Genomic DNA, 21638 nt, shown 5'->3' on the forward strand with positions numbered 1-21638 from the left:
AAGAGGGTGACAACGCCCCCCACTGAGGTCATTGTGGCCTTAGGATGAGAAATGGGTTTCCCTAGTGTCTGACACCCTTTAAATGCTTGAGAAATGGAGCCTCTTGTTGTTGTCATAGTAATTGTTGTCAAGCTTATTATTGACATTTTGGTCCAGGCTCTGTACTTGTAATGATGCATTTAAATCAGGTCGTTCAGTGTTGGAAAGATCAGAAAGAAAGGTGTGGGCGCATAAATATGTGGGCTGCAATTAAGGGTGGCACTTCTCATTTCCTAACTGCCCACTGGCACGGAGATTTAAGGCTCCCTCAGAAGCAGCATCCACGGCTCCAGGACACCGCGGTCTGGGCCTTGTCACAGGGGCCTGTTTTACATTTGGGGTCAGGGCTCAGAGGCCGTTGGAACTGCAGGGAGAGCATTCCCCTCTAGCCAGGCGCTCCCATGTGCTTTGGGGTGGGAGGGATGTGACCGAAGGCAAGGAAAAGAAAGGGAGGGGCCTGCCCAGGGCTTGGGTTCCTGCCAGAGAGAGGGGAGTTCTTTGGAGATGCTCACTGTTTAGAAGCCACCAAGGGGTCTGACGAGCTAGGAGGATGTCATCCATTCTCCAGGGGAAGCTGCAAGGAACAGACTGTACGAACTCAATGGAGCAGTGGCTGGTCAAGCGGAACAGAACTCATCGCACAAAACCCACCGCCTCTAGGCCAGGCCGGATTGGTGGGCCATCCGCAGACTGACTGCAGACACCCGCACCAGGGCAGCCCAGGAGTTGCTGGAACAGTGGGCGGAGTCTCCGCTGTCTGCGGGGCTTTTAAGGTGATGGTTAGGGTCCTAGAAACGATGGGGTCGGGTGGGTGGAGAGGTTCTCAGAGAAAGAACCACGAACCTCAGATGTTTGGGGTACCTTGATTTCTAAAGTTAGATTCAGGCCAGAAAGAATACCAGACGATTTCTCTTGTAGGAGTAACTTCATCGCGGCCGCAACCCCCAGTTGCGCCGTAAATTCCTCTTGAATATCCACCCACCAAACCGCTTAAAAACACATTGCTCCTCTGGTTTTCAGTTATTAACCGTCACCCGTCTACCTAATTTGAAAAACACATCCTGCGCTGCCGTGGTGGGTATATATATGTTGTACCCCAAGTGTCTAGAGGCAGGCTGTCCCATCGGTGGGATTTCCAACTGCATCCACAGGCACCGTTTCCCTCCTTCCTAAGTCCATCCACCACTGTTTCCTGCGGGGGACCCCCTCAAAGGGGGGCCAAGTTCATCATCATCATTAGTCATGAGGAATATGTATTCCAGGGCAGGCGGCGTGCTGGGCACCTTGCGTCCGTTATGTCTGTTACAACAGAGAGACCAGGTCATGCGTCCAAGGTCACACAGCGCGCAAGGAGCTGAGCCAAGATTTAAGATGTAACCTAGAGCTCACTCCACATCCTATCACCGTCTTCTGTTTGAAAACTTCTTATGGGAAATTTCAAATATCTGAGAAGCTAGAAAGACTGGTACAGTGACCTCTGTATACTTATCACTCACCTTCAGTTACCGCCAACAGGCAGCCGTCTTGTCTCATCCACAAACGCAACCCCATCACGCACGTTATTTTGAAATACATCCTGGACTGCATAATTTCATCAGTGAATGTTTTAGCACATATCTCTAATAAATTTAAAAAAAAAAATATATATATATATATATATATATATACATACACACACCTCTCTCTCTTTAAGAAATACTTTTGCCCTACAATTATCATTCTAAAAATTAATAATTCCAAACATCAAGTATCCACTCACTGTTCAAAATTGCAGTTGTTTCGCAAATGCCCTATTTTATTTTATTTTATTTTTTACAGTTTGTTTGGCTCAGTAGCCCAGTCAGGTTCGCACACTGTGATTCGCTGATCTCTCGCTTTGTCTCTTTTAATCTATATATTCCCACTCTTCCCACTCTGCTCTCTTTCTCATTGAATTTGTTGAAGAATCCAGGTCATTTGTCCTGTAGAGTTTCCTGCAGTCTAGATTTTGCTGTCTCTGCCCCCATGGCGTCATTTTTACTTTGTTCTTCTGGCCTCTGTAGCTCTTATAAAGTGGTAATTAGATCAAGAGCACTGGGTAACTTCAAGCCCCGGCTTTTTTGTTCCAGCAAAGTGTTCTTTCATCAGAGACACATACTACCTGGTTGTCTTGCTTTTGTGAAGTCAGTCACTGTTGAGAATCCATTAACTCATTGAGGGTTGCAAAATGTTTAACTCTCTGAAGTCTTCATTTATTGGCTGGAAAACTTTTTTTTTTTTTTTTTGTCGTCTTTTTAGGGCCGCACCCGAGGCATATGGAAGTTTCCAGGCTAGGGGTCGAATCAGAGCTATGGCTGCCAGCTGACACCACAGCCACAGCAGCTCCAGATCTGAGCTCCATCTGTGACCTACACCACAGCTCACGGCAACGCTGGATCCTTAACCCACTGAACAGTGCCAGGGAGCAAACCTCATGGACACTAGTCAGGTTTGTTACCATTGAGCCATGACGGGAACTCCCTGGCTGGAATACTTTTATGGAGCAAGTCCTCTCTTGTGTAATTTGCCAACTCAAAGCAACAGTTTATACAGGGAAGGTAGCGTAAATGCCTGATTCTTCCTTCTCTGTCTTGTCTGTCTGTCTGTCTGTCTTTCTTTCTTTCTTTCTTTCTTTCTTTCTTTCTTTCTTTCTTTCTTTCTTTCTTTCTTTCTTTCTTTCTTTCTCCTTCCTTCCATTTTCAAAATAATATATTGCACCACTAGCATCCTCCAACAATAATTAGGTTTTTCTGTGCTTTAAGATCATTTATGAACTTATGGATTTAAATATGTTTAACGTGTTTTAATTCATCACAGTTACTATTCCTATTGGTGTTCAAATTGTTCCATCTCTGGTTGGTGGGAGCCTCTTCAAGTTGGTTCCTATGTGATTTTTAAGTCTTTGACACAGTTCACATCTTACTTAATGGTGAAACAGTGTTTTCCCTCTAAGATGAAGAACAAGACAAGGGTGCTTATTGTCACCACTTCTAGTCAACATTGTACTGGAGATTCTAGCCAACGCACTAAGGCAAGAAAAAGAAATGAAAGACGTCTCTAGAATGGAAGACATGAAACTGTATTTATTCACAAGTGACTTGATCATATATGTAGAAGATCTGCAAAAAAAAAATTACTAGAACTAATAAGTGAGTTTAGCAAGATCATAGGATGCAAGATCAATATACAAAGAAATCAGTTGTATTTCTATATAGTGGAAATGAATAATCCAAAAATGAAATTAAGAAAGTGGTTCCATTCACATTAGCATCAGAAAGAATAAAGTACTTAGATAAATTTAACCTGCAAAATGTAAAACCTGTGCTACAAAAGCCTTCCTGAGAGAAACTAAAGATTTACATAAGTGGAGAGACATTCTATGTTCGATTGGAAGAAATTGGACAATTCAGTATTAAGATGGCAATTATTTTCAAATTGATTTCAAAATTCAGTACAATCCTTAGCAACATCCCAGCAGGCTTTTGTGTTGTTGTTGTTGCAGAAATTGTTAAACTAATCTTTTTTTGAAAAAAAAATTGTAATATAGTTGATGTATAGTGTTATATGAATTATAGATGTATGATACAGCGATTCAAAATGTGTAAAGGTTATGCTCCATTTAAAATTGTTACAAAATATTTGTTATGTTCCGCCTATAGTATGGTATGTCCTTGTAGCTTATTTTATACCTAATGGTTTGTACCTCTAATCCCTCATCCTTATATTTCCCCTACCCACCTCTCCCTTTCCACTCGTTTGTTCTCTGTCTCAACAAATTGAAACAAACAAACTAATCTTAACATGTATACAGAAGTACAAAGAACTTAGAATAGCCAAAATGATTTCAAAAAATAAGAACAAAAGTGGAGGAATTATAGTCCCTAACTTCAAAACTTACTATAAAGCTGCAGCAGTCAAGACAGTATAGTATTGACATGAAGATAAAAATAGAATGTAAAGACCAGAAACAAAGCCTTATGTTTACGGTCAATTTATTTTCAACATTTACAAAAGCAATTCAGTGGGGTCAAGGAGAGCCTTTTTTAAAAACAAAAACAAATGGTGTTGGGGCAATTGGATATCCATGTGCCAGAAATCACCTTAGGTTCCTTACCTCACACCAAACACAAAATAAACTCAAATGCATCATAGGCTTAAATGTAAGAGCTGAAATTAGGAAACTCTTAGAAGAAAATGCAAGGGAAGACTTTTGCAGCCTTGGGCTAGGCAAAAAATTCTTAAGTATGGCATTAAAATCGTGATTCATAAAAGAAAAAAGTTGATACTTTGGACTTCAGCAAAAGTGAAACCCTTTTCTCTTTAAAAGAACAATTAAAAAGAAAAGTCATAGACTGGGAGAAAATATTTGCAAATCATATATCTGACGAAGGGCTTGTAACCAGATTTTATGTAAATAACTCTTACAACTCAAAAAGAAGACAAAGCACTCAATTAAAAATGGGCAAAAGATTAAAATAGACATTTTTACCAAAGAAATTACATGAATTGCTAATAAGGACATGAAAAGATGCTCAGCATCGTTAGTCATTAGGGAAATGCAAATGAAAACCCTACCACAGACCCACTAGAATGGTTATGATCCAAAAGACAGACAATGCCAAGTGTTGGGAAGGATGTGGAGAATTGGAACTGTCCTATGTTTCTAGTGGGAACTTAAATCACTTAGCCACTTCAGCAAACAGTCTGGCAGCTGTATTTTTATGTGATCAGCTGTACCTGTCTTTTACACCTTGTTGCTGAATTTTTGATCATGATTAGGAAAGTCTTCTCCAGTTTCAGGTTAGAGAAATTCATGGGCACTTTTTTCTAGAGTAATGTACGATTTTCTTTATTGCCTTTAAATCTCTGGTCCATTTGGAATTTATGCTGCTGTATGATGAGAAAGATAGATTCAATTTTATCTTTTTTCCACATGCCAGCATCACTTATTAAAAAGCCAGTCCTCTTTCCCCATTGGCTTGAGATGACTCCTTTATTCTAAATTAAATTTATCTATGTAAGTGAGAGTATTTCTGGATTCTCTATTCTATTCCATTGTTTATTTATTTGTATGGTAATTCCATACTTTAAAAAATATAGAGGCTTTATAGAATGTGTTAATAGCTGATAGGGCTAAGCTCTACCTATACCTTGGTCCTCTTTATTGGAGTTTTTCTGGCTATGCTCGCTGTTTTTTTCCCCCCTCCCAATGAGACATTTTTCTAGATGCAGAAAAATATTCTGTAGGGCTTCTTGTTGCTATTGTATTATGTTGATAAATTAACTTTGGGAAGATTGACATTTTTATGATCCTAACTCTTCCTAACCAAGAACATGTTATGCTTTTTCATTTATTCAAAACTACTTTTGTGTCTTTTATATATTTATAGTTTTTTTCCTTAGATTTTGAGAATTTCTTACTAAATTTATGCCTAGGTATTTAGTTTTCTTTTTCTCGCTAGTAAATGGGAGTCCTCTGTGATTCCTTCTGTTTTATTTGTGTGTGTGTATATGTGGGTGTGTGTATATCATACACATTAAGCTATTATATCATATATATATTTTATTGATTATGTATTTTCATTTATGCCTCCTTTTTTACTCGTATAATTTGTAGTAGTTTTTCTATCGATCCCATGATCTTTTTACTCTATGGCACTGAGCATTATTGGTTTTGCTGGCTATTAGTTTCCCAGATTAAAAGGTTTCTTGCCTGGAAACCTCCCTGGTTAGAATGAAGCTCCTGGTTGGTCACCCTCTTCCCCTTGGCATTCCTCTCACTGCTGCAATGGAGGACTTGGACTCTTTTCCTGAGGTACTCTTAGACTTTGAGCTTTAGCTTGGCTTTTCTCAAAAGGAGTCCCAGAGATGAGGATTTCAGTACAAGTAGTTTATTTGAGAGATGGGCCCAGGAAGCACCAGTAGGGAAGTATGAAAGTTAGAGGAAATGGAGATAAAAGGGTACTTCTCCCCAACAAGTCACCACTTCGGGCAACTGGAACTTACACTCTGGGAGACCATGCAGAGCGCCCAGAGTTATCCTAACCACGGGGCAAGGAGGTCTCAGGAGACTAGGAGGTGAGGAAGCATGGAATCCACCCACCAAATCTCCAGCTGTTGGGTGGGGTGCCTTGGGGGCATCAGAGTTCACCCAGTCAGTTGAGAAGAACTGGGATTCAAACCTGGACTGGCCCCAGGTGAAGCTCTGGGTTCTGACTGACTCCAAGTGAATCCTGCTCAGATACCTTTCAGCTGGAAAGGCTTGATTTCCTCAACATTGGGGATGGTAATAATAATTACCTCACAGCATTGCTGTGAGGATGAAAACATGTAGATTCTAGATGCAAGTATAAGTATAGAAATAGATGTAGATATAAATGTAGATCTAGGTCCAGACACAGACACAGGTATAGATGCAGGGGTAGATATAGACATGGATGGAGATATAGACACAGATGTAGACATAGATGGAGATGGAGATACAGACATGGATGTAGATGTGGATGTAGGTGTAAACAGAGATATGGGTGTCGATATAGACAGGGATATAGACATAGATGGAGATGTAGACATGGATGGAGATATAGATACAGATGTAGACAGAGACAAAGATGTAGACGTAGATGGAGATGGAGATACAGACATGGATGTAGATGTGGACGTAGGTGTAAACAGAGATATGGGGGTCGATACAGACATGGATATAGACACAGATGGAGATGTAGACATAGATACAGATGTAGACCTAGGTGTAGACATGTAGATATAGAAATAGATGTAGACACAGATGTAGATGTGGATCTAGGTCCAGACACCAACATAGATGTGGATATAGATGGAGATATAGACGTGGATGGAGAGGTAGACATGAACAGAGATGTAGACATGGATGGGGATGTAAATGAGATGCTGACGTATATGGAGATGGAGACGTGGATGGAGATGTAGATACATAGATGGAGATGGAAACATGGATGGAGATATAGGCCTGGATGGAGATGGAGACATGGATGGAGATGGAGACGTGGATGAAGATATAGATGTGGATGGAGATGGAGATGTGGACGGAAATGTAGATACATAGATGGAGATGGAGAAGTGGACAGAGATGTAGATGTGGATGGAGATGGAGAAGTGGACGGAAATGGAGACATGGACGGAGATGGAGATGTGGATGGAAATGTAGATACATAAATGGAGATGGAGACGTGGACGGAGATGTATATAGATGTGGACGTGGATGGAGATGGAGACGTGGATGGAGATGAAGACATGGGTGGAGGTGTAGACGTGGATGGAGATGGAGATGTGGGAGGAGATGTATGTAGATGTGAACGGAGATGGAGACGTGAAGGGAGATGGAGATGTGGACAGAGATGGAGACATGGGTGGAGATGTAGACGTGGATGGAGATAAAGACAAGGGTGGAGATGTAGACGTGGATGGAGATGGAGACGTGGGCGGAGATGGAGATGTGGGAGGAGATGTATGTAGATGTGGACGGAGATGGAGATGTGGACAGAGATGGAGACGTGAAGGGAGATGGAGATGTGGACAGAGATGGAGACATGGGTGGAGATGTAGACGTGGATGGAGATAAAGACATGGGTGGAGATGTAGACGGGGACGGAGGTGGAGACGTGGATGGAGATGTAGATACAAGTGCATTCATGCAGATATAGATGTAGACAGAGAAATAAAGGTAGATGCAGACCACACGTGGCGCACTCCTTCCAGCTTCAGAACTAACTGGGAGTTGGTGGCATCAGGTTGCGGGACTGCTGTGCCTCCTCTTTGCAGGTGCCATTACCCTCTGTCCTCAACTCCATTCCCAATTCTTTGCTCTTCTCAGGTGGGTGCTACCTGTACTTAGCACTTTCATGCTACATATCAAGAAACTTACCAAGGCTCTCCTCTGACAGGCCCTCTCTCCTGGGGTCTAGCCCCCGACCCCTCTTTCTTCCCAGAGCAGCACTCCAGCCCTTCCTCCCTCCTTGGATTCCTCCCACCTGCTCCGACTTGCTCTGGATTATATTCTGGGAGGGAGTGCAGCCTCCTTCCTTCACACTGGGGGGCCCTCTGCAGCCCTTCAGGCTTTCCCTTCACTGTCCTTAGAACCTGTGCATTGTGGGGAGAGGGACCTCCCCCCATCGCATGGAGCAGAGCAAGTCCTAATAAAATCAAAGTGGTGGATTCAACACTATCAGGTTTAACCAACATTATTGCAGGTTAAAATGATGAGTCCATTTATTAAGGCTGTTTAAGTTGGACACCTCGCTTCCCTGTAGCATTATGTTCTGCTGCAAGTGTCAGATGACAGGGCATCTGGCACTCCCCGAATGCCAAAGCGGGGTACCCCAGAGGAAGATGCATTTCCTTGGGTGGGTGCAGGTGTGATTCTGACCATGGATGTGATGATGTTGGGAGGCATCCGCTCTCTGGGTCATAGCGTTTGTGATCTGAGGACGGCTGTCCTGAAGACACTGCTGAGGTCCATTGACCAGGTTTAGAAAGGACAAGAGGGCAGAGCACTTCACATCCCCGCCTTAGCTCATGAGAAGCTGGATGGGATTAATGTTGCATCTCCTTCAACAGATGAGTATTCTGGGACCGGGGGGTCCTTGCATTCCTGTTTGGTGTCTTCATTCCTGTTTGGAGGGGCCGAGACAAGCAGAGCCCGTCCATTTACTGGGATATCTTCCTTTGTTTATTCCTTGGGCGGTGGCCTAAGCATGGCCGTTAGGACCTGGGGCACTTCTAAGGGCACGGCGCTCTGAAGATTGGGAGCCGGGACCTTGACGGTGCTGAAGCGGAAGGGGGCTAGCACAGGCGGGCCTGTCTTCTGGCCCACCTGCCATTCTGAAATGGAAGAGAAAGGCAGGGTTTTCAGTGCAGACTCATAAGCGTGAGACAGATCCCATCAGGTGACAGGTTGTGACAAGTGTACGGAGCTGTTTCCCAATTGTTTTAGTCGGCGCAGACTTAGAGAGGAAACAAACACTGACACAAACCAATTGCATGGTGATCGGCAAACAATGAAGTGTTGGGAGTCGCGGCTCAAAGTCTATAATTTCCAGTGGAATTGCTGTTTAGTCATCACCTTGCTGCTGAATGACACAGCCCGGCTGGGTGGGAACTACAATTAGCTGCTGTCACCCTAGCGTGATTTGTTTTCTTCCCTGCAGACAATGGAATAGTAAGCTACCCATAGCCAGCATCCTGTGCCCAATGGTGAAACAGCCCCTAGTTCAATGGAGAAGAAAAGCCGGGGATGGGGCTCTTGCCCCAGGTCCTGGGGAGGCTGGCTGTGTGTTTTCTCACCTCTGCAGCCACAGAGGAACAGAAGCCACGTTGCATCAGAAGCAGCCACTTGCTTTTGTCTTGTTTGTGTCCAGAGCTCTCTCCCCTCGGCAGGGGCGGGAAGGTGGAACACGGGCACCCTAGTCCCTGGTCTTCCCTCTTCTCTGTGCTGGTGCGCCCTGGTCTCTAGCTTTCAGGGGAGTCTTCCTTGGAGGCCGGACCTGCCTGCACCTGCAGAAACTTGCCCTTGCCCTTGGCTGCCAGGGGAGTCTAGTTCTTTGTCCAGACACAAACAAGACAAAGCATCTGAACAAAGGTGTCACAAGCAAAATATGTCTCAGCTGCAGCTACGGAGATGAGCGTAAACATCCACTGCCCTTTGTGGTCGATGCTGGACCTCTTTTAGGAGACTCAAAATTCTCTTTGTTCTTCTTAAACGGCTCAGAGAATGGCCATCCCACTCTTAGCATTTAGCCAGCAGACAACAATTTTTCTAAGATACGGTGATCGTGGACCAAATAGACAGATTTACCTGGTGCGGTTGAGCCCTCTGACAGCGGAAGCCCAAATGGGAAAGAATCAGATACTTAGCTGCAAGGCTCTCCCGCATCCAGCAGTGGTCTGAACGCAGGCAGTGAATCAAGGGTATTTGGGCCTCAGCAGCTCGTGCTTCCATTGGTCTGTTTTTAACGTACGCATCGAGAATCTGCGCTGAACTTATTTATCTCCTAATGTGGGGTGATGGATGAAAAGACGGGTAGAAAATCTTTCTACCAGAGATACGGTATCACAGGCTGCCACGACACCCCCAGCTCTTTTTGCTTTCCTTCTGTTTTTCCTCCTTTTCAGCGCGGCGCTCAGGCCCCCACATCGTATATCCTGATTAGATGGTGGATATTACTAAGGGGATGTTTTTTAAGCCTATCATTGACACATTTAATTCATTAGGTACCAAATCCACAAGCAAATTTTGGCTGGCCATAAAACACGGTTAATCCAGGGAGCTGCAATAAAAGGTGAAAAATTATGTTCCAGCAAATGTGGAATACTGCTTTTCTGTAGAGACTTTTCCTGGTCTGCGGTATCTTTCTTCATACATTTTTCTTCTGTTTGGTTCTCTTGGTAACTTAACCGTTTGTTGTTTCCAGGCCGCAGAATGGCTCAATGATACTCTACAACAGGAAGAAAGTGAAATACAGGAAAGATGGGTATTGCTGGAAAAAGAGGAAAGACGGGAAGACGACCCGAGAGGACCACATGAAACTGAAGGTCCAGGGAGTCGAGGTAAAACACAGACGAGGCTCCCTTGTTTCACAGACCTCATTTCCGGGCTGCCTTGGATGGCATTTGATGCCAGTCACCTCTTGTCAAAAAGGATTTCTGTTTGCCAAGACCCTGCTGTTTTTCGTTTCTTTGTCTTTTTTCCTACCTTTGTACCCTGTGGTCTCCATTTCAGTTTTCTGTGAAACGGGATTTAACTAACTCGCCCCTGTTTCCCAGGAGTCATTCATGCGTAGATTGGGGTTGACCAGGTTCCCGCAGAATCTCGCGTGGTGCAGATCCCAGGGAGCCCCTGGTGCCTTGAGAGTTTGCAGGTGTGAGGGGAGGGAGGGCTGTGTAAGGACCCTCCCTCTCCAGGTGGCCAGGGCTGCCCCTGATGAGCGGGCCCCCTGGGAGCTGGTGATGCCCAGCGGGGAGCCTGGCGTCCCTCCTTCAACAGACACCCCTCCTCTTCCCTCTGGGTGTTGCACCCTCAGGGCACTTGCAGGTGTTAAGGATGATGAGATGGGCTAACAAGGTGCGTTGCAGGGTCGGGGTGGAGGCGGGTGCTGCGGAAGCCTCTGGGAATGCTGTGCCAACCCCACACTGGATCCTGGGGGAGGACGGGGTGCGGTCTGATTTCCGCAGTGTCGTCGTGACACTGTGGGCTCTCACCCTTGGGCAGCCGCAGAGACCTGCCCGGGTCCTCTTCCCCGGGTGTGAGGGCCTGGGCCGTGCATCACGTGGGTGGGGGAGAGACCGGAAGTGGTGGCGCGTCTTTGCCTGGGAGTTGGCCAACCGCCGGGCCTTGCAGAGGACCTCACCCCGGGAGTAGGTGTGGCCACTGCTGCCTTGGGCCAGGGGCTGAGCAGCGGGCTGGGATGCCCTTGGTGCTTCCGGCCCATCCGCGAGGGGGCTCCCCGGGCGTGCTGGCATGTTGGGGCCTCCAGGGTGGCGGGATTGATGGCCGGGACCCACTCCAGCTCAACGGCTTGCTCTCCACGCTGAGGTTCTTCCTGACGTACTTGGTCCTCAGGACTTCGTCGCCGTGAATCATGTGCTTTTATGGCTGTGTTAAAAATAGCATCCAGTGGCTTTTATTATATGACCCCACAGAGAGGGATAACTTTTGTTTTATGCTTTTGTGTTTTTTTTTAAACACCTAATAACAATGCTTTATGATGATGAACAAGGAAGAGCCGGGGCGAGAGAAATGCCAGCCTCCTGGTCTCAGGGTTTGCACAGTGTGGGAGCAGCAGCTGTGGGAAACGTCAAAGCGCAGCTCGCGGAAGGTGCTGCTCTGGCCCCAGGACCATGCCTGGTGCTTGTGCAGACAGATCGGCCACTGGTCCGGGGCCCAGAGGGAGGCGGGCCCGGTGCCCAAGGGCCTCTGGTCTCATCTCCGGGCTCGTAAATCAGGAGCTGCTGGGTGTAAGTAACAGCAGGCAGGAGTCCTCCTCAGCAGCTGCCAAAGCCCAGGGAAAAAGCCACAGTGCTCCTTTCCTTCCTCGCCTTATGAATGAGGCCTGTCCATGGATGGCAACAGGGTGATTTAGGGTCATCTTTTGGCCACAGTTACCATGCAGTTATTCGTGGCTCCCTGACTTGTGTCTGATGTGTAGACAGCTGTGTGGGAGCGTGGCCTGGACCCTCCACCCACCCAGGGCGGGGATGGACTAGCCAGCGATGAGGGGTTTCCCTAACCTTCAGACTGGGTGGCAGTGGGGATAGGAGGCGGGAGTGGAGGCATCCTGGTGGCCACATGAGGGGTGTGCTTTCAGGTTCCTGGAGAGTGAAGACAAGGTGGGTGCTCTCCCACTGAGCCCAGGGAGCCATCCCATAGAGTCAATCAACAGACACTACCCTGTGCAGGGCCCCGTGGTGTCTACAGAGAAAATAGAAGCCGTGTTCTCTGCCCCATGGACTCACATTCAAAGGGAGGAGGCAGAGATACCTGGAAGAGATTCACGGGGCTGAGCAGTACAGAAGCCTGAGCTTTTAAGATGAGTGTCCTGGGGGTGCAGAGCGGGGCTGGGACACTGGGCTCCAGGTGGGGTGGGCTCTAGGCGACACTCTTAGAGTTGGCAGGACTGGGTGTGGATCTTGCAGAGTGGCTCCTAACTTACTTTTCTCACTTAGTCTGATGATTCTGTGACTCCTCGGATCCCTTTTAACCACTTTACAGCCTTCCTCTATATAAGCATTTGAGCCACTCCCTGGCTGGTGGATGGGGGGCTTCTTCCCAGTTTTCCGACATTCCAGTGCTTCAGTAAACATTCTTATCTCTCTCTGCTTGGACACCTGTGCAGCCTGGACCTGCAATGGCTGGGTTTGGGCCCTGAGTCTTTTCAGTCTTATTGGACGCTGCCAAACTGCTCCAAAGGGGCCGTGCTGGCCCCCTGCTGGGCGTGACCACTCTTCCGCACCACCTCGCGCCCTGATGGACGAAAGGTGGTACCCTATTCAGCGTGAACCTGCGTTTTTCTTCGTTATTCTCGGGGATGAGCTCATTCTCGTGTTCGTGGGAGTCCTTGGCTGTGGATGGTCCTCCGTGGGCGTGATTTTTAACCAGCCCTAAAGAAAGACTTTTCTGATGAGAGCAGCCCCACATCTCACTGCCTTTGGCCTGCATCTGCTCTGATCTGGACCAGCAGCTGGAAGGGGACAGCGGGCAGGTGGTCCTGCCCGTCAGGGAGATTGCAGTGTGGGTATCCATGGGTTTTGCATCTCGAGGAGGAGGGGTTTCTGGTTTGGACCCTGCTTCCTCCTTCAGTGGATTCCATCCTGTGGTTCCTAGGACCTGTGTAGTGACTCAGACCTATATCGTGCCAGCCAGGGTGCCGGCAGCCACGCCTACTGCTGGATGAGGCAGACAGTCCTGCCCAGGGTCTTGGGGCTGTGGTTTCCCCTGTTCAGGGGCATGATAAAGAGGTGTGCATCTCCCGTTTAACATATCACTTGCCGTAAGCCTTCCCTCAGGCCAGGAAGACTTGCAGCCCTGTTCAGGGAACTGCTCAGCCGACTGGCTTCTTTTGTTCTCAGAGGCTGGGGCCCTCGGTACACACAGCAACTCAAAGGCACATTGATTTTCTCATCCAGGCACAGGATGGGGGCAGCCGCTTTTGAAGCTGATGAGCTGTTAGGTCCATGATTAGTTGTCTTGTCTGTAAGCCAAGGAGAAGCCAGCTCGATAAGGTTTCCAGGGATGACAAAGGTTGGCAGGGAGGAAAAAGAAGATGGCTGTGATGTCAACATTTCAGGAGATGAAATCTCGGCAGGCCTCAGCAGGTCCTGCTCTCCATCTCCAGGTAGATTTATGCCTGCTTCCCTGGGGTCTTAGTGGGAAAGGAGCTTTGGGGGAGAGGACATTCCCTGAGAGTGGAGAGGCAGATCTCAAATGTCCCCATGCCTCCAGGGTTGCCACTCCGTGGGTGGGATGAGCTGGCTGCAGTCATGTTAAGGTGGTGTTGTTTGGGCCGAGCTGGATGCATACTTTTCAAGTTCATTGTGCTTTGGCCCCAGAAGCTGTCAGGGCTGTCTTCTGCCTTGTCCTCACACCTCACTCCTGAAAATGCCGGGCATCTCTGAATCCAGACAGTCTGCCTTCCGACACCTTCGCTGCTGGGTTCCCATAACAGGAGACCCACCTGGCCGCCGGCTTGCACATCTCCTACATGCCGGGTACATTCCACCCTCTCAACGCATCCACGTCAGGTGCATATTGTTACACCTGTTTCACAGATGAAGAAAGAGATGGAGCCTCGAGAGGGTTTCTCTTGCCCCCGGCCCCCTGCAAATCAATGCGGAACTGGGACGTGAGCCGAGGTCCGCCTGCTTCTACAGCGTGTGAGTGCCTTGCCCTGGGCATTCTGGCGGGTTTGTTATTTCGGGTCAAGTTCCGCACATACCCTTCATCCATCAGCCAGCTGTTGAATGCTTTCTACCCACCAACATCTCAAGAGGTACCGAGGATGCGATGATATGAACAAGAATACTCCCGATCTCTTGGGGATTAAAAAACAAGCACGTGATTCTCACACAGGAAGTCGGGAGGGGAGGGAGGATTACAACCCCCCCCCCCAACAGAATACATAGAAGGGTGCGTACGGCAGACTTGGTCCTAAGAAACGACATAAACACAGGAAGCTAGGTGCTGGTGGGAGCTCGACGGTGTGAGGTTAAGGATGGGAAGAGACCCAGTGCTCTGAAAAATAGCTCATGTGATTTAAAGCAGCAGGTGGCCAGAATCACGATGTGTCAGTACCTCTTCCAGCCCTTTGCAGACCAGATGCTCACCCCCCACCCAGGGACAAGGCTCTCAGCTCTGATCGCAAGGCGGGCCTGGCCATGGACGCCCTGCCTTTGGAACCAGTGGGTGGTTCCGTTGAGCACTTGCACAGAGCTGTCCACTGGATGTAGAAAGCACGGACAAAGGCACCCTTCCCCTCTGAGCCCATTCCGAGGCGGACAGGTACCCCCTGGCTTGGACCATCGGTGAGGCAGAAATGCCAGCCACCGCCTCTGATTGGAATTTTCAGTGGTGAAGAGAGAGTTTGGTTTTGCTGACCTGTTTTGTGCTGCCTAAAGGAATGACAAGCTGTTTTGGAGTTCCCATCGTGGAGCAGTGGAAATGAATCTGACCAGTAACCATGAGGCTGGGAGTTCAATCCCTGGCCTCGCTCAGTAGGTTAAGGATCTGGCGTTGCCCTGAGCTGTGGTGTAGGTCGCAGACATGACTCGGATCTGGCATGGCTGTGGCTGTGGTGTTGGCTAGCAGCTCTAGCTCCGATTCAGCCCCTAGCCTGGGAACCTCCATATGTGGCGGGAGGAGCCTTAAAAAAGCAAAAAAAAAAATAAATAAATAAAAATAAAAAAATAAAAGGCAATGACAAGCTGCTTTGACTTCTCAGCTCAGTGCTTGGAAGCTCAGAACCCCATCTTGAAGGTGGCAGCACCAGGCAAAAGTATGTTTTTGGACTTGGCCTCATTAGAAGTGATGTTCTTTATTTGGAGACTTGGGCCACATATTAAGAAGGGGTAAAAAAAGCACCTTTTTAAAAAGTAGGAATGATATTGTAGTTACCGCATTAGGAATTAACAGGGCATGAAATAACTGCCTGCCTTGTGGCAATACCAGATCATTTCAGCTCTGCTTGCAGCCGTAAGATAAATAGGTATCTCGCTTGCAGCTGATGGAAAATATCTCGACAAGCCAGCCACAAACATGTATGGTGCCCAAATCAAGTTTGGCAAAGCAGCAGTGAATAGCTAAGCAGGAAGTGAGGGGGCTGATGAAAGAGCTGAGCGCCGCAAGCTCTTCCAGGGGCAAATGAGTCTGTGTTGCCAGTCTGTGTTTTTGAAGAGAATACAGGTAATTTTTTTTAACCTTCCATAAGCGGTTGTGTGGCTTTGGTCTACGGGTGTATTATTTCACCCCGTTCCTCGTCCAACTCACCACGCACCCGCTGGTCTCCACGGTATACGGGGTTCCTTGCTCAGAGCCTGTTTCTCCCACGTCTGCATCTTGAGGCTGCCTTGGCCTCATAACTTCCGAATCTGGCAGGGCATCTTCTGATCTTCTCCATCTAGAAGGAGTTATTCCCGGTCTTTAATTAAAGCAGACTCCGTCTGTACCTCTTCTGAGGACGTGTTCTCTGACTTTATATGAGCTCTGTCCAACTCCATAGACATATATTAAGTATGTAGTATTTTCTAGATCCTAGAACGCCTCTCTCTGGTATCTAGATTCTGGGTGATCTGCAAAGACAGGACGCGGAGAGGCAGGACACAGAGCATCCCACCTGAGAAACTTAGAGAAACCCATCACTTCCCTACGAAGAGGTGACTGTTGCCATGGAGAAAGGGAGTGTTGGACCGGACTTGTCCTCTCAGAGGACAGGGCTGGAACCTGTCCTGAAGTCTGGGACCTGCTGAAGGCCCACCTGCCTTCATGGTCCCCCTCCTCCGAGCCTCCCCCCAACCCTGCCATGGAGTCACGGCAGATATTTTTATCCTCACTGGTTGCACACCTGAGACTTGAACCCAGGGTGTGGATTTCCAATTCCGGGGGCCACTCCGTCCCCCGTGCTGGAGGTGTCTGGTCTCACAACCATCTCCAGGGCAGGGAGCTGGTCACTGGTCTGTTTGCATGCAGCTCAGAGGCATTCCCAGGGCTCTTCAATCATCTCAGTTTTTGTGCTGCGTTCTGCTGGCACGAAAACACGTTAAAACTTAATTTCCTGTTACCTGGATGTGTTTTGGTGGAATCAATTCAGGAACTCAAATCCACAGTCTTTCCTTAATTTCTAATTATGCAGCACCCCTGGTGACATGTCCCTACCCAATTCCTATAATTAAAATTTTAACTAATAAATAACACAAGTCCACTGCGTTTCTAAGTGGCAGGAGCAGCCATCCATCCCTGCTCACCTCCCGCAGGCTCACGGAGGCCTGGCCAGGGTGCTGGTCCTGCTTCTCCTCCTTCAGGCCCCCGTCCTCCCTGACCATGGCCAGCTAACAACAGCAACAGCAGGGATGATGTCAGTTACGGACACCTACTGAATACCTGGTCCTGTGCCCATCACTCTACATGCACCTCTCAGGCCATGCTTGGCAACATCCCTTTTGGGTAGGTACTGCCACTATGCTCCTTTTTTCGGAAGAAATCATCACTTTCCAGGATATTCAGAAATATATCCAAGGATACCTAACTGGTTGGCATCAGAGCCAAGTGACCACCCCAGGTCTGTCTGAGTCCAAATTCCCGGTTTCCTCATTGGCTTCCCAAATACTTTGATCCCCATAAGATGGGTCCGCAGGGTCCCGGGAACGAAGCGTTTAATATACACCACCGAGCATCCAAGCCCGGGCCAAAGGTAAGACCCAGGAAGGCCTTTAGTAGAGGGATGGCCCCCCAACTGGCCATTGGGTCTCCCTTGCTCGTAACTCTGGTCAGCAGATGGGAAGAGATGCTGTTTTCCAGCCCAGGAATCTTCTCCCTCGGCCACTGGGGACTGCGGAGGAAGACCTGGATGCCCCTTGCCATCTGCCTCCGGGGTTGGGCGTTTGGCCCCCACACGCTGGGTACCCTGCATGACCCACTGTCACTTCTTAGCTCTGATTTCATCCAAGCTTTAGGAGCCTCTTATATTCCCAGGTCACCCTCCACTTAAGGATAACAAGTTACGTTCATCTGCTCCCACAAGGAACTGTCCCTTTCCATTTGTCCTGAAGCTGCAACTTTCAAGCTTCCAGGATGCTGTCCCTTTGGTGACAAGGGTCTGTGTGCCGTGTGCTCTCTCTCCCTGTGTAGGGTGGCCAAGTTTAGTGTGCACATATGTGTGTGTGTGTACATAGACACACGCATACACACACGTGAGAGACATGTGCCCAGTCAAATTGAACTTGAGTTAAACAAAACAAAACAAAACAAAAAAAAGAAAAAAAAAAAAAAAAGGATTTTTTTTTTTTTTTTTTTTTTTTTTAGTGCAAGTGTGTCCCATGCAATATTTGGGACACACGTATGCTAAAATCTTCTCTATTGCTTCTCCAAAACTCACATTTAGTCCTGTCTTTTATCTGGAAGCCTTCCAGCCATCAGACCAGTTTCCCTGGGGTCTTTGCAGACAGCGATTTGTGGGGTTCGGTCTCACTGAAGACATGAGGAAGTGAGCTGGTTTCTTTCCAGACCCATTACTGATGGAGGAACCATAAAAACTAGGAGAGACTAGCGAACCCACACACTGCCCAGCCTGGGGCCCCCCCTGCCCTCTCCAAGGAGGTGAGTCCTGGGTGCCTGCCCCCTAGGGCCCCAGAAGCCCCCGGGGCCCTTCCAGCTGTCATCTTGGGGACCTCAGGCCTCCCACCAGTGTGTTAGGAAGCCAGATTGTTTGGGGAGGAAGTGCCAGGGAGATTTTGAAGGAAACACGTGTGTAGTTTCTGCCTGCCTTCCATCTCTGGTAGATTACAGCACATGCAGTATTCTGCAATTTCCTTTTTCAACTTGATTGGAGCCTTATTGAGCTAGAAACTCCTTGGGAAGGGAGAGCAGCAGAACACCGACTTGGTATGCTGAGCTTGTATTTAATTATTATCATAACAGTCCCCAACATCATGGCAGATTAGCCCACGAGGACAGGAATGGCAATTTTAGCATAGTCTGTTACCACGGAAACCCTTGAACACCGCTGTCCAAATTCACCGCGGGCCTTCCTCTGTTTGGGCCTCGACATACAGCAGGCACCAAGTTAGATGTTACCCAGGCCACACAACCTTGGTTTCGTGAGCATAATTTACGGTCTCGTCCGGAAGCCGCGGATGCCTTTTAAGAAGACGATGGATGCCCTGGCTCCCCACCCCCACCCCCACCCCGCCTGGGTAAATGGCCAGATTTGGTCGTTTGCGTTGGGTAAAGGATCTCTCTGGCCTTCACCTGACTGAATGGTAAATTATTGATCTTCTGCACATCTTTCAATTTCCTAACATTGCTGGGAAATTTACTTCCGTCGCTGGTGTGGCCACAGCTGGTGTCTGACGGGGCAGTCTGAGCACAGAGGACAGGACTCTCTAGCCTTGTCCTAGAAGAGTCACACCTGGTCCTTTTGAGTTGACACTAGCATGGGAAAGGTAGGTGGCTTGCAGACGAATCAGGCCCACATTGCTCTGTCTATCTGCCTCCCACGGGCCAGCAAAATCCACGCCGACATAGAAGTGCAGTGATGGGCTTTTGTGTGCCCAGGAGGAGGGCAGAGAGAAGCATTGCTGCATCAGTGAAAGAGCAGCTCTCGCACAGCTGCTGGGGGTGGTGGGGGGAGGCTGTCTCCGTGGCAGCTGGCTCTGGTCGCCTGGTATCGGGAGCGTGTTTGTTGGGGTTTTGGTTGCTAAGCTGCCCTCCCTGGACACAAGGCCAAAACCAGAGCTGAAACGTAGATGACAGAGCACCTTTCTGGTCGAGAGATGAAATGACCTGGCATTTCCTCTTGGTTCTTCCTAATCCCTAATCCCAACACCTGCTGATGCCCTTCTTTCTCGTTATAAAACACTCACATCTCACTCCTGCAGGCTGAGACCTGCACAGACACACATGTGGTCACATTGCTGCTCGCTCCCCACTATGTGGTCCCCTGGTCATGGCACCTGCCCACCTGGGAGCCCGTTAGAAGAGCAGACTCTCCTTCTGCCCCGCCCCAGATCTGCTGAGTCCAGACCTGCCTTGGGTGGGGTCCCCCCATGATTCAGAGGTGCATGCGTTTCGAAAGATTGACATGTGCCAGCCTCTTGCTCTGGGTGGAATCCTCCCTTGGTGATTTAGTCCTAGCCAGGTTTGACCTTATCTTAAGAAAGCCTGGGGTTTATAGATGCAGACTATTACCTTTGGAATGGATCAGCAGTGACATCCTGCTGTGTAGCACTGGGAACCATGTCTAGTCACTTATGAAGGAGCATGATAATGTGAGAAAAAAGAATGTATACACGTAGGTATAACTGGGTCACCATGCTGTACAGCAGAAAATTGACAGAAACTATAAACCAGCTCTAATGGAAAAAAATAAAAATCATTGTACAAATTTAAAAAAAGAAAAGAAAAAAAATTAAAAAGTGCAAAGGAAAAATTTACCAAATCTGGTAATTCATTCCTTGACTCCCAGCATCTTTTAAAAATATCTCAATGAACTCTGTGATGGCATGATTTGAGCCTGTTGTTCCTTATTCTGCCCTTGGCTGTGAAGGGGAGAGAAGAGCAGGTCTCTAAAAGCAGGGCACACAGAGAAGCTGCAGTGCCTGACCAGCTGTCTTGGCCTCCCTCCCCAGATGAACCAGCGACCCCGTTTCGATGTTCTGTTGTAGACCAGTGGTTGGCATGGTACCTGGTACATATTTGGTGTCCAATAAAAACTTTTGGAATGAATGAATGAAATGATGTATTTCTTCTAGGAAGGGCCGGATAGGACAGGGATCCCCCACTTTTTAAAATTTATGCCACTTCGCTTTCACAAAAAACCTACGTTAGCATCTGTTTTCACTAACTGAAAGAAATCCAAGGACAATTTTTGCTTCTGTGAAGAAAGGCAAAAATTGTGTTCAGCACTTGCTTTACAGCAGTGTGGTAGAGGCAGCTGCACCCTGAGCCATGAGAGTGGCCTCCCCAAGCGCCTTCCCCAGGAACCACACTGAGCATCTCAGCATCCCACCGGTTTTGCCAGCCCAAGGTCTCCATGGCAACTGTTGTAACATGAAAGCAGCCATAAGCTATAGTTCAGAAATCGGCGTGTCTGTGTTCCAATAAAACTTTATTTACAGAGACAGGCGGAGGGCCAGATTTGGACCATGGATATAGTCTGCCCATCCCTGTTGTAGGTGTCGGCAGGAGGTTCTAGAAGGAGCAGGGTGCTATGGGTCCTGGTGAGAGTTTGGTGGGGGATGACCAAGGACTTGCCGTAAACCCTCTTAAGGACTTAAATCTGAGCACTGGTGGGTCCTAGGACTCGTATTTGCAGCTGGATGATATTCACACTTAGCTTATCAGTCCTTTTTTTTTTGTATTTTTAGGGCCGCACCTGCAGCATGTGGAAGTTCCCAAGCTAGGGGTCAAATCAGAGCTGCAGCTACTGGACTACACCACCGCCATGGCAGTGCAGGATCTGAGCCGCATGGCGACCTACACCACAGCTCACAGCAATGCCGGATCCTTAACCCAGTGAGCGAGGCCAGGGATTGAACCTGCATCCTCATGGATCTTAGTTGGATTCATTTCCGCTGCGCCACAACGGGAACTCCTAGCTTATAATTCTTTAAGGAATGAACACTTCTCTGCACAACATGCCAGTGGGTACACCATGCTGTCATTCATGTTTGTCTTGGTGACGTTAGGGTCTCCACACAGCCTATTCTGCATGGCATAGGGCAATTGCTCTCTGTCTGAAGACACTGGGCAGAGCCTCTTGCAAAGGGCAGCTTGGGGTGAAAGCTGGGCAGCCTCCTGTCTGGCCGAGAAGGCAGGCAAGTCCCAGTGATGCCCTCTG

At 48.0% G+C, this 21638-nt stretch overlaps 1 protein-coding gene across 31 annotated transcripts in view; it reads left to right on the top strand.

Moving 5' to 3' along the window:
- CAMTA1 (calmodulin binding transcription activator 1) overlaps positions 1-21638 on the top strand; it is an 861094-nt gene that overhangs the window by 408737 nt on the left and 430719 nt on the right. For all 31 annotated transcript variants that reach the window (XR_014806977.1, XM_084962661.1, XM_084962660.1 and 28 more), the window contains one exon: positions 10506-10641. Coding sequence is in view for 30 of the 31 variants with exons in the window: in XM_084962649.1 (XP_084818775.1) it covers positions 10506-10641 (136 nt within the window). In the remaining variant the exon portion in view is untranslated. The remainder of the gene's footprint in view (positions 1-10505; positions 10642-21638) is intronic.

This window comes from Sus scrofa, chromosome 6, assembly GCF_054392235.1.
Source record: "Sus scrofa isolate SSC_HxYL_T2T_F1_AM1 chromosome 6, Sscrofa_HxYL_maternal_Yorkshire_Landrace_v2.0, whole genome shotgun sequence".
NCBI lineage: Eukaryota > Metazoa > Chordata > Mammalia > Artiodactyla > Suidae > Sus > Sus scrofa.